The sequence below is a fragment of the Acyrthosiphon pisum genome, chromosome A1, assembly GCF_005508785.2.
Source record: "Acyrthosiphon pisum isolate AL4f chromosome A1, pea_aphid_22Mar2018_4r6ur, whole genome shotgun sequence".
NCBI classification, from domain to species: Eukaryota; Metazoa; Arthropoda; class Insecta; order Hemiptera; family Aphididae; genus Acyrthosiphon; species Acyrthosiphon pisum.
In genome coordinates this window covers 116,469,842-116,481,371 of record NC_042494.1, presented here as the reverse complement: position 1 = coordinate 116,481,371, position 11,530 = coordinate 116,469,842, and the positions used below count along the sequence as shown (strand labels likewise).

Sequence of the window (11,530 nt, the reverse complement as noted above, 5' to 3'; positions counted from 1 at the left end):
GCACTGCTTATATTATATATTCTATGATTTTTAGTATTTGTTGTTATACCGGCAACAGAAATACATAATCTGTGAAAATTTCAACTTTCTAACTTTCATGATTCATCTTGTTGGTGACATCGTTCTGGTGACAGACGGACGGACGGACGGACAGCGGAGCCTTAGGAATAGGGTCCCGTTTTACAGTACGGAACCCTAAAAACAAAATTGCTATGTTTGACCAGTTTATACATTTATTTTTCAATAACATGTAAAACATCAATATTACAGTGCCCTACCTTATTTAACGAAGAGTTACACTCGAAACCTACTACATACACCTATACACCGCACTCACAGCACAATTTCTCTGCCACCCCGGTTTTGTTAAAAAAAATCGTATTACATATTTTTATACCTATATACCATCTTATTTCACCTATTATTTTATTTTTTTTTATCTATTATTAGATCAAGGATGACGGAATACTTATTTGTATTTGAAATAATCGTTGGTAGCCACTAGCTAGGTTATTAATAGGTACCTAACAATAATAAATAAATAAATATTTAGTTGATAACTTGATAGATTATGTTAACATTATAAAAAAGTTTTTCAATAAAACTGGATCTAAAAATCTAATTTGTTTCAATGAATATTTTAAGAAGTAATAAGTTGTTATGTTAATAGAAAACCAAATTACTATTAAACAGTTTAAAAAAATTAATATTTTCTTATTTAATTTTAGCATAGTTTTTTAACTTGTTAAATTTCAGAAACTTCTCAGTATTCGGTCGTTCCAGATTACATTAAAACTTAATCATAAAATGTATATGAAATAAAATACAAAACAAGAAGGTATCCTTTTTTGATTCACGGAAAATTTTTTGTGGGAAAGTCATTTTCAAGTAAACTCGATGAAGAATTCAAATCTGTTTTCAGATATCGCTTCATTAGATCAATTGGTATGTTTGGCAAAAAACACGTCTAAAATACTATGTCACGCGTGTGTTAGACGAAAACAGAAAATCACGGTATCGAATCGATTGAAAGTTATCATAAAATATGAAAATGAATGGGGAACGCATCATACCAAATAATGTCATATCGTATGAATGTAATAGTATATTGTGTGGGAAGGGCGGGAAATGGTCTTCCCGCGCGAGCCACACATACTATTTTTTGTCATGCCCCTGCGTTCATGGAAAAGGTTATGCAGGGATCTATGCAACAATTATAGAGTTTTCTACAAAATATGTTTATGCGTCGTGCAAGGAGGTTATACTATAAATTTAAGATGTAACCAAAAGCTTATGTTATGTAAGGACCGTGGTAGGTATACATTTTAGTTACTGGTTGTGCAGGGGATACGCGCCCGGTGGCCAGCACTTTTGGGGATTTCCTCTTTTCCGCCCGGCACTTTTGGGGATTTCCTATTTTCCACCAGGCACTTTGGGGATTTCCTCTTTTCCGCCCGCTGGACAGAAAAAGGTTGCTTTCCAACGCTTCAATCGTGGTCGAAAACCAAACTTTCGGTGCAAACGTGACAAAAAATCATTTTCAGTGCTAATAATTATAAATAATGATATGCTATGCTGCTGTAATTTAGGTACATGGGAACTTTTCTACTTTACCGGGCACCTTTTTTAGCAATTTTTTTTTTTAACTTATGTAGTTAAGTACGCTGAAAACGATGGTGAAGTCAGAATTTGGAGCGTGGACTTGGTTTTGAAGTTATGGGCTAATGAAGATCACTATTTTGCGATTTCGGAACAAATATACTTTACCGGACACCCATTTTTTTTCAATTTTTTTTTTCAAAATACGTGGTTTTTTATGCTGAATTCAAAACTGTTTGAAAAATTTCCCGGAAACTTACCGTTCAAAAGTTATGGAAGATCAAAGTTGCAGTGATTACGCGTGTGTCGGCACAAAAATTATTAAGCAATTTAAATCTGTTATGTCGTAGTATAGCGTACATGCGTACAGTGATTAGACGTTTTCGCTGCGCTCCGAAATAGTGAACTTCATTAGGCCCGTGGCTCTCAACCGGTGTGTCGCGACACACTAGTGTCTCGCGTATTACCGTGGTGTGTGTCGCCAAAATATTATATTATTTATATATTAATATATTACATGTAATTTCATTTGGCATAGTAAATATGATATTATTTCAGCATTATGATGAAATAGTAAAACCCAGAGATAAGAAAAACAATTATGAAGATATTCTTACCTCGTAATGATTTCGATGTAATCTCATAACTGATAAATAGTAAATTGGCATTATGTGTATAGGTAGGTACGTAAATAAGCACGTTCTCACTATTCTAAAAAGGTCAACGCTTAAAGATATTTAAAGTGAATTACGCGTAAGTATGTCAACAATTCGCCCACGAATCGAATACCTATGTTCAATTCGCCAATCACAAGTATCGCACTAATTTCCATTATAAACTATAATATAATATTATAATAATATTTTTTTAATACCTAATTTAAATTGTTTATATTTTAGTTATGTAAATTTAAAAAATTTGTTTTTTTTTTTCAAATAAAATGCTAACATGAACCTAAATGTATTAATTTACATAGATTTGTAATTTTTACTTTTTCAAAAATCCATAAATTTTTTTTTAAGTGTGTCGCCATTTTTATGGATCTAAATTAAGGTGTCGTCGTACAAAAAAGGTTGAGAACCACTGCATTAGGCCATAACTTCAAAACTAAGTCCGTGCGCCAAATTCGGACTTCGCCATCGTTTTCAGCGTATTTAACTACATGTTTCAAAAAATAACGCAATAAAAAGGGTGCCCGGTAAAGTAGAAATATACCTTTACATGAATAATGTTATATTATATTTGATTTTTATTAGATTTTTATTTGATAATATTATTAATAAATAACGTGTCGACACGTTTGTTTAAATTAATTTTTGTGGCTTGTGGAAATTGTGTGTGTATTGTGTGTATTCTGGTAGATATTATAATATTATACTTTCGGTTTTTTTTCAACCTGTGTAAAAATCTCACTGTGAACATTTGAATTGAATTCTCAAGCTTTTTGACAAAAGAACAAAAAATGTTATTAACAGGGTTTATTGGAGTTTTATGCTTTTCTGTGAAATATCAATCTTATAATGAAAAATATCATAGATTTATTAAGAATTGTCTTGTAATATATAAGAGATTAAACTTTTCTAGAATATATCTTGCATTAAAGGGAAATATCAAGAGTTTAATTGGACGTGTTTAAGTATTTATGAGATTTACCATGTCTTTTTAAGGGATAATTCGACGATATTTTATTGAAAATGTACTCTGTTCTAGGATAGGTACCCATATCGTTCTTCAAAGGAAAATGTCATGGAACTTACGAGATGTCACATCTCAGATGTGTATTGTGTAAAAGATTCTATTTGAAGATTTATATGTGCATAATAATTAATAACCAATTATATTAATTGTGTATAATATTTATTATTTTGAACTTATAATAATTATTAATATTATTCATTGGTATTATCTATGAATATTATCGACGGTATTATCTATGTGTACAACAAAATAATTGCTGTACATGATAAGCCAAACAAATTGTTTTATCATGCTGCTGTATTTTGTGATTGCAACAATTTACAATAATATTGAATAATAAATGATTACCATTTAGTATTTAAAATATAGGTAGTTATTGTTTTATGTTTACTTTTGTGTTTCTTTTTTTGTGTAAATAATTGTTCTCAAGTCTCAATTGAACACGTAATTTTTTGTTTAAAATTAGCTAACTGACGAAAAGTCAATAATGTCTTTGTACGACGATTTCGATGTCGTTAAACAAAAATCTGACGGCTGGTCTTCGGGCATGAAGCTCTTCCAGTCGCAAATGCAGTTGAAAAAAGCAGCTCTAACTCAGGTCTGTGAATAGTTTAATTTAAATTTTACCTTCTCTAAAAATGGTTAAATAAAAAAATGTTATCAGTTTAAACTTAAACAAATTTGTTTTATTCAATAGAATATTTAAAATTCTACTGTTTAAGAAAGGATATTTTAATTTTTAATTTTTAATTTTATTATATTTTTCTTGTAGCCAAGAAGAGAAGCAACTCGTAAATCCACATCAGTTTTAGCACCAGTAATTGATTTAAAGAAAAAAGATGATGACGAATCCATGTTTGACCCAGGACTTGGCTTTACAATTTTTCCCATGGCCCGAGTAATAAAAATATATTTAAATAAATAAATATATATATATATATGTTACCTACTACCTATAAATATACTATTTATCATCAAATCATGTCATAATGTATATATTGATGCAAAAAACACCAATAGGAAGGAAAAAAACCACAACGTCCGTCATTTCCACCTATGGATTGGACTTTTGATGGCAATGAATATGACCCCATGATTCCCAACGATTACGAAAGAGTTGTTAGAGGTAAGCTTAATTTATAGAATCATGCTAAGGTTTTAATAAATGAAATACATTTTAAATGTATTAATAATTAGATTTAAGAGACATGCGAGATAAAGAAAAAGAAAAAGAAGATGATGAAAGACGAAAACGAAGAGAAGAGCGAAATAAAAATAGAGACCCGTAAGCTATATAACTATCCATAGGGTACAATTAGTATGAATTCTAATTGATTTTAACTTTAGTGGTTACAATATGATGGATTTACCAGCTGGCTTTACACCCAGCACGGAAGAAAGACGCAAAACAGGATTTACCGGATTTGGTGGACGTAAAGATAGTGATAGCGAAGAAGATGAACCAAAACCCATGAGTAGAATCCCTGGTGCTGCGATCGCTCCACCACCATCATTGCAGGAATCATTTGTATCATCACCTGGACCTCAACAGTCTTCTGGAATTGGCATGGGCATGGGTGTTGCTGCTAAAATAATGGCCAAATATGGTTTTAAGGTAATACAATCTTATCACTTGATACCAACAATTACACTTCAATTGTTATTTTTTTTGTCACATATGAGTTAAAAATTATATGTAAACCACTGATAAAAGTAGTAAATTAAGGGCCATTCTTACAATGTCCGGTAAAGTGTGGATTAACGCTAACCGACTGATAACAGATTTTTTTACCGACAGAATTCGGCCAGTTAAGTGTCTGTTAACTTTAACTGGACATTGTAAGAACAGCCCTAAATGTAGGATGCAGTCATATAACCAAAGATAGTATAAACCTATAATTCAAAGTTTTTTTATCAGTACCTTAAATTGGTCAATGGCGACTCATCATGGGGTTTTTATAAGGTGAAAGGCAAACATTTTTATGATATGTAGGGTGTCAAAAAAAAACAACTTTTATAGTTATATATCAAAAATAATATACCTTTATTTATTTGATTTAAACCTTTAGAAAGGTAAAATAAAAATAAATTGAGAAAAATAAAATATGGTGTATATTATTTTACGATATTTGGCAAGTTGTGGTTTTTGATGATTGTCTTGCAAAGTATTCGAATACAAGTATTTAAATACTTTTTGAAGTATTTATATGGTATTCTAAATACAATTTTTTTAATGTATTTTTTTAAGTATTTTTAACAAAATTTAAATACTTGTATTAAAATACCATAAAGTCCATTTTATTAATTTTAATTTATAGTTTTTCACAAAAAAATTGACATCAATAAAATTAATATTGTTTTTGTTGAAAACTAATCTTATGTTTTTGTAGGTATAGTAAAAGTAGGTAATAACAATGTTTAAAATTAAAAAAATACCACATCAAATTTTATATGGTTTCTGTATTGGATTTTCTTAAGAAAACTGAAAATCTAATAATTTTAAAATAGTTCCATATTAATATTTAATACCACTTTTTATTTTATTTTTTTTCGTTAAAATTTAATCAATATTAGTTGAAATATATCTAAAAGTAGAATGAGACATGTGAACATGTATTTATCTCTAAATAGTCAGACGACAGACATGTTAATAGTAATTGTTAAAATCTATGGTAAGTAGTAACATAATAGATATCTATACTGATTTATAATATAATATAAATATTATAAAGCATAAAATTAAAAAAATACTTGTATTTGTCTTCAAATACTTTGTGAGTATTCGTAAAATACATTTTTATTATAGTATTTTAAAAGTATTTTTAATACTTTTTTATTCAAATACTAGTATTAGTTTTTATCTTAATACTTTTTCAAAAGTATTTTTTACAAGACTGGTCAATATGATGTGGGCGCGTGGCACAATAAAAATAAGTTTAGTGCAAAAATTTATTGAGCTCTGAAATACCCTGGCTAATGTTTGTTGAGTGGTTCGCCTATTCCTGCACCATAGTACGAGCTACCTCTAGTATTGATTGATAATATATATTATAAAGTAACATACCTATTAATTACTGGAAATATTTTTTGGTTATTGTCTAGGAGGGACAAGGATTGGGGAAGAAAGAACAAGGTATTTCAGTGGCTTTACAAGTAGAAAAAACAAGTAAAAGAGGTGGCAGGATTATTCATGAGAAACCAGGTGGTAACGTTTCACCACCACCTATGACTCCTATGGCTGCTGTGATACAAGATGATTTTGTAGCGCCTGCTCCACCACCTCCTAAACCTCTACAAAGTATCACAGAAATAATGAAAGAACAATCAAAGGTAATACTATTTAATAGTTTTTTTTTTTTTTGCTATTTTTAAATTAGACATGTACTGTTTAAACCGGTACTAATTAAATAAAAATAGGTAGTACTACTACGAAATATGGTTGGACCTGGTGAGGTTGATCAAGATCTTGAACCTGAAGTAAAGGATGAATGCAACACTAAATATGGTGATGTCAACAAAGTAGTTATATACGAAGTTCCAAATGTTGATCATGAAGAAGCTGTACGGATATTTGTGGAATTTAAACGTATAGAATCAGCAATCAAAGGTAACATCTATGTAAATATATATATGTATATTTAATAATTAAATTAAAATTTTTTTTTATTGCAGCTGTTGTAGACCTAAACGGTAGATTTTTTGGTGGTAGACAAGTAAAAGCTGGATTTTATAGTGCAGAAAAATTAAATAGCTATCAGCTCCTCGATTAAAACAAACTATTTAATAATATAAACAATAATTGCATTGTATAATAATTTTAATATAATTGGACAAATTTTTAACAATATTTTTCTGTATATAATAGATTAGGTTTTTTATATTAATATACCTAATAATATGTATGCCTCAGATCAACCTGTATTGCAAGACACCCTTGTTGCCGATTATATTGATGATCTCATGAATTCATGATAGTCCTCTTATAGCTATGGTCAACTTACAACCTCAATTGAATCTTTTTTCTGTATGGTACTCTAAATGGAGAATAAAATTAAACCACAAAAAATCTATACAATATACTCTTTTGGTGGATAACATACCTATCTTCATCCAATACCATTAAATATTTGAGCCTTGTACTAGATAAGAGATTAACATAGAACTAACACACAAGGTCAAGATATCAACTCTAAACTCTCGTTCTCGTATACTTAACACTTTATTATTAAAACAAATTTCCAAGTTTAAAAACCAAACTTTTTATACATAAGTCTCTACTTAAACCGATTTGAACTTATGCTCTACAACTGTGTGGGGTATAGCTAAAAAACAAAATCCAAAATTATTAGAATATCACACTACGCTAAATCACTAATGCTACATCTTACATTTCAAATCTAACTTTTCACAGTGGCTTACTCATCAAAACTATTAAAGAAGAATTTGCTGTATATTACTCAACCTGAAAACTCACTCACCGGGGACTTAAAAATGAGATAGTGCAGAGATATTTTGCTCTAAGCCATTCGACCTACCTTCAAATTTAAGTGTTACTATTGGCCCAATAGTATTGGGTGACTTTTTAATCAAATAATTTGTGTAAAAAAATTACTTAACAGTCATCACATATGTTTATTGTGCCAATTTGTACACTGTATATTTCCCTTATAAAAAATATATATACCTAATAATTTTATTCTAAAATCCAAACAGATGCAGTCGAAAAACCTCGATTTTCCAAACAACAATTTTCTGTTAATTTGTATTCTTTAAGTTTTTTTAAACGCTCCTGTATATGGTGTACAGGCTTAAAACAATGTCTACCCGGATCACCAATCAGTATAGTTTTCCCTCTGTTACACAGTGCGTCCAGCCATTTCCACAGTACATCAGCCATATCTTGTGAATAAAACATATCTCCAACAATGATGACTTCCCATTGTGAACAATCATTGAACAAAATGTTCTTAGACAATACGTGAATGTTGATGTTGTTTAACTGAGCATTTAGTTTTGCTGCTACACATGCAACTGTATAAAACCAAAAAATAAATTGCACGAGAAAAAATAAAATTAAAATGATTGTACCAGGATCTATGTCATTAGCCGTAACTTGACTGGCACCCGCTATAGCCGATGCAAGGCTGCATGCAGCACTACCACTACCGATATCCAATATTGTTTTGTTGTTCACATACTTGCTGTTATCTAGTATAAACCTAAAAACAAAATAGAGAAATATTGGGTAAAGCATATTGCATAATATTAATATAAATTATAATTCTTCATAATTTGTTTTACCTGGAAATAGCTTGGCCACCAGGCCAATAAAATGCCCAGAAAGGATCATTAAACTGGCATTCATTGGCAGGTGAATGCCATAGTTGGCACTGTTCAGTAATTAAATGTAATTTTATTTCTGGAGTCAAGTGGTTTGTACACACAACAGTTGCATTTTTTATTTGTTTAGCATAATATTGCTCACTATGGGTACAATAGTTTTTGGAAATCGTTTTCATTGAGTCTATGATAGATCGACACCTCATTTTTAAAAAAAATATATTAAGTTCAAAGGTGATTCATTTGTCATTCATGATCTACCTAAATGCTAAAATAGCTAAATAATCATTCCCATATGAAGTATGCATATCAACATTTTGTTGATTAACAGACTGTGACCGGAATTTGTACTTCTACCTATTCTCTTTTTCACAAGAGATTAGATAACTGGACCGTTTCGCGCAAGTAAAATTGTAAAATGATTCGATTGGTATGTCGAGACCACGTGATAACGCTTACAACGGATAGTTGGTGGGGGATGCGCGGTGGCGACCGGTTTTGGTCAGAGGACGGTGCCGTACTTCCGTTCTCTTGTGAAAAAGTTTAGTATGCCACGCAATTTCAAATTTATGGCGCCACTTAAGTCTTTAGTCTAAAGAGTAAACATAATATTATTATTACTGTGACAAATACCTATGACGTATATTGAATTTTCATTGCCGGGATCTTGATGAGAATTTGAAACAAAAATTGTAATAAAATCGAAAAAAACAACAAAAAATAATACCATAATTTTTTAGTTTTTAGTAAGTACAAACCATGAAGATTGCCGATTGGAGACCGGAATAGGTAGTGTATTAGTGGCTAGTGGAGGCTGTGGAGTCTAACCTGAATAATAATTAACTTACAACTGGTTATAAATTATAATCGTAAATAACAATAGAACAGTCAAAATAATTCTGTGGTAGTGTGGTACAGTACAATAGCTACAGCCTACACTATAGGTACTTGTCTACATAGATACTACCAGTTACCACTGTTTCATTAATCTATGCTACCACATAAGAAATAAGATCAACTCAACAAACTCGTATAAATAGTTGAGGTATGATTACGTTTTTATAGGCGTTTATTATGTAAAGTACCTATATCGTTTAGTGTCCACTTTTTGTTAAGTATTTTTTTATGGATATAATATTATATTGATATATATCAATTTCCAATTATTAGTTTTTTAGGCTTACTTATTTTAACACTGAATAGCAACAATAGCAACATACAATATTAAAGATATAAAATATATATACCTTTAATCTTTATATTTATCAGTAGGTACGAATTATGCATAACACAATAATTTGATAAGTACTTAACCACTATAAGGTCCTATATTAAAAAAATCTTGTAAGTCCATCGTAACTTTTCATTATTTTGTTGAATGTGTCTATCAAATATTCCATAACGCACTGTTTTTGCCGTTCCCGTTATCTAGATTCGCTAATAACTGTTGCAAAGAACATTACGGGAGTAACCCACATCACTGAACTCAGGGCCGTCGATACGATTTGCGAGGCTTTAGGCAATATCTAAATTGTGAAATGCGAGGCCCCATAATTTATTGTAGAATAAAACCATTATGATTTCCCATCAATAATAGTAATAATACTATGAAAATCAAAAGCGTGGATAGCGTTTAAGATTTAGGGAACATATTATAGCCCTCTGGCTTACCTACGTCTATATGACCAATAATGTGTAATAATTATACTTAATATATCTCTGTACAATTAAATCCTACAGGTAGTTACGCAAAGTTGATTAGGTATGGTAAATCAGTCAGTTAGTCAGGACATCTTATTTCATGTATCTATAGATTTAAAAGAAAAAAACTTGGCCTATAGCCGTACTGGTTAGTCATTAATAGCGATAATAATTAATATTATTATGTTATCTTAATCCTTGACGTGCCACAGGTAAGAGTGTGAGCTACAAGATGTCTACAATGACAATAATATACTAAAAATAATGTTTAGGTACTGGTGGTATTGTACTAAATTTAAACTAAACTACAATACCCAATATAAATTAAAACTCAACAGCATAATATTTGTCACCATACAAAATACAAAATATGTACCTATACATTGTATACCTAATCATTCGATTAAATAAATAATATTAATACAAAACTAAAAAATTTAATAATTTTGAACAATATTTTGGTATCAAATTTAAGTGTAAATTGCGAGGCCCCTACAAGCGCGAGCCCCTAGGCAAATGCCAGTACTGCCTACCCTTAACGACGGCCCTGAATTTAACTCAGTAACATACCAAAGTATCACAATATTTATATAAAATATACAGAGTGATTTTTAAGCATACTTACCCCAGTTTTTTCTTTAATTATTTGTTCAAATTTTGATTTTCAGAATTTTTAAGTATACCTAAAAACCACATTTCCAATTTTATAATATTTTTGTATTACTAAAGGAGTGTCCTTACTCCTGTGGTGATACAAACTTCTATTTTCCAATTGAGAACCCCCTTTTTACCAAAATAGTTTCTGAGTTATAAAAATTACCAAGGATAATAATCCTTAAAAATGGTTTTATGTATGTAATATTAGTTGCAATGTTTTTTATACATGGATAATTTTAACAAATTATTTATATTGATAGACCAATGGTAATAAGTTAATAACTAACATTTTTAAACAATCTAAGCTCTACTTAACCCATTACCATAGCCATATATATATATATATGACCCTTAGTACACAGTGATATAACTCAAAAACTACTCGTTCAAATTTTGATTTAGGCAGGTACATTGAATTTCTTAAAAAATATCTGTTGAATAATTAAAAATAAAAAGGAGCGTCTATTTAAAAAACAGGAGTGGTACAAAAATCTCAAGAATTCAAAAATATGGTCTTCAAGTGTATTTCAAAATT

The 11,530-nt window shown here is 30.1% G+C and overlaps 2 protein-coding genes across 3 annotated transcripts; one reads left to right on the top strand and one right to left on the bottom strand.

Moving 5' to 3' along the window:
* Window positions 1-2,403: 2,403 nt before the first annotated feature.
* Window positions 2,404-7,367, top strand: LOC100163974 (splicing factor 45). 2 transcript variants are annotated; one of them, XM_001950893.5, is made up of 9 exons: window positions 2,404-2,797; window positions 3,764-3,895; window positions 4,070-4,195; window positions 4,318-4,423; window positions 4,495-4,582; window positions 4,645-4,912; window positions 6,400-6,627; window positions 6,715-6,904; window positions 6,970-7,367. In XM_001950893.5, the coding sequence occupies exons 2-9, from the start codon at window positions 3,785-3,787 to the stop codon at window positions 7,065-7,067; spliced, it is 1,215 nt and encodes a 404-aa protein (XP_001950928.1). In that variant the 5' UTR covers window positions 2,404-2,797; window positions 3,764-3,784; the 3' UTR covers window positions 7,068-7,367. The 2 variants fall into 2 exon arrangements, with proteins under 2 accessions (XP_001950928.1, XP_008187044.1); XM_008188822.3 differs by lacking the exon at window positions 2,404-2,797 and having other exon boundaries at window positions 3,162-3,895.
* Window positions 7,263-9,112, bottom strand: LOC100166013 (electron transfer flavoprotein beta subunit lysine methyltransferase). Its single transcript, XM_001950788.5, has 3 exons — window positions 8,599-9,112; window positions 8,386-8,516; window positions 7,263-8,328 (listed from the first exon to the last, which is right to left on the bottom strand). The coding sequence occupies exons 1-3, from the start codon at window positions 8,841-8,843 to the stop codon at window positions 7,991-7,993; spliced, it is 714 nt and encodes a 237-aa protein (XP_001950823.1). The 5' UTR covers window positions 8,844-9,112; the 3' UTR covers window positions 7,263-7,990.
* Window positions 9,113-11,530: the final 2,418 nt, after the last annotated feature.

Bases quoted from the DNA above. Each gene is read 5' to 3' on its own strand.
- LOC100163974 (XM_001950893.5), top strand. From the start codon at position 3,785: ATGTCTTTGTACGACGATTTCGATGTCGTTAAACAAAAATCTGACGGC. The intron at 4,424-4,494 runs GTAAGCTTAATT...ATTAATAATTAG, and splicing joins TTACGAAAGAGTTGTTAGAG to ATTTAAGAGACATGCGAGAT. The intron at 4,583-4,644 runs GTAAGCTATATA...TTTTAACTTTAG, and splicing joins CGAAATAAAAATAGAGACCC to TGGTTACAATATGATGGATT.
- LOC100166013 (XM_001950788.5), bottom strand. From the start codon at position 8,843: ATGAGGTGTCGATCTATCATAGACTCAATGAAAACGATTTCCAAAAAC. The intron at 8,517-8,598 runs GTAAAACAAATT...TTTTGTTTTTAG, and splicing joins GGTGGCCAAGCTATTTCCAG to GTTTATACTAGATAACAGCA. The intron at 8,329-8,385 runs GTACAATCATTT...GGTTTTATACAG, and splicing joins GGCTAATGACATAGATCCTG to TTGCATGTGTAGCAGCAAAA.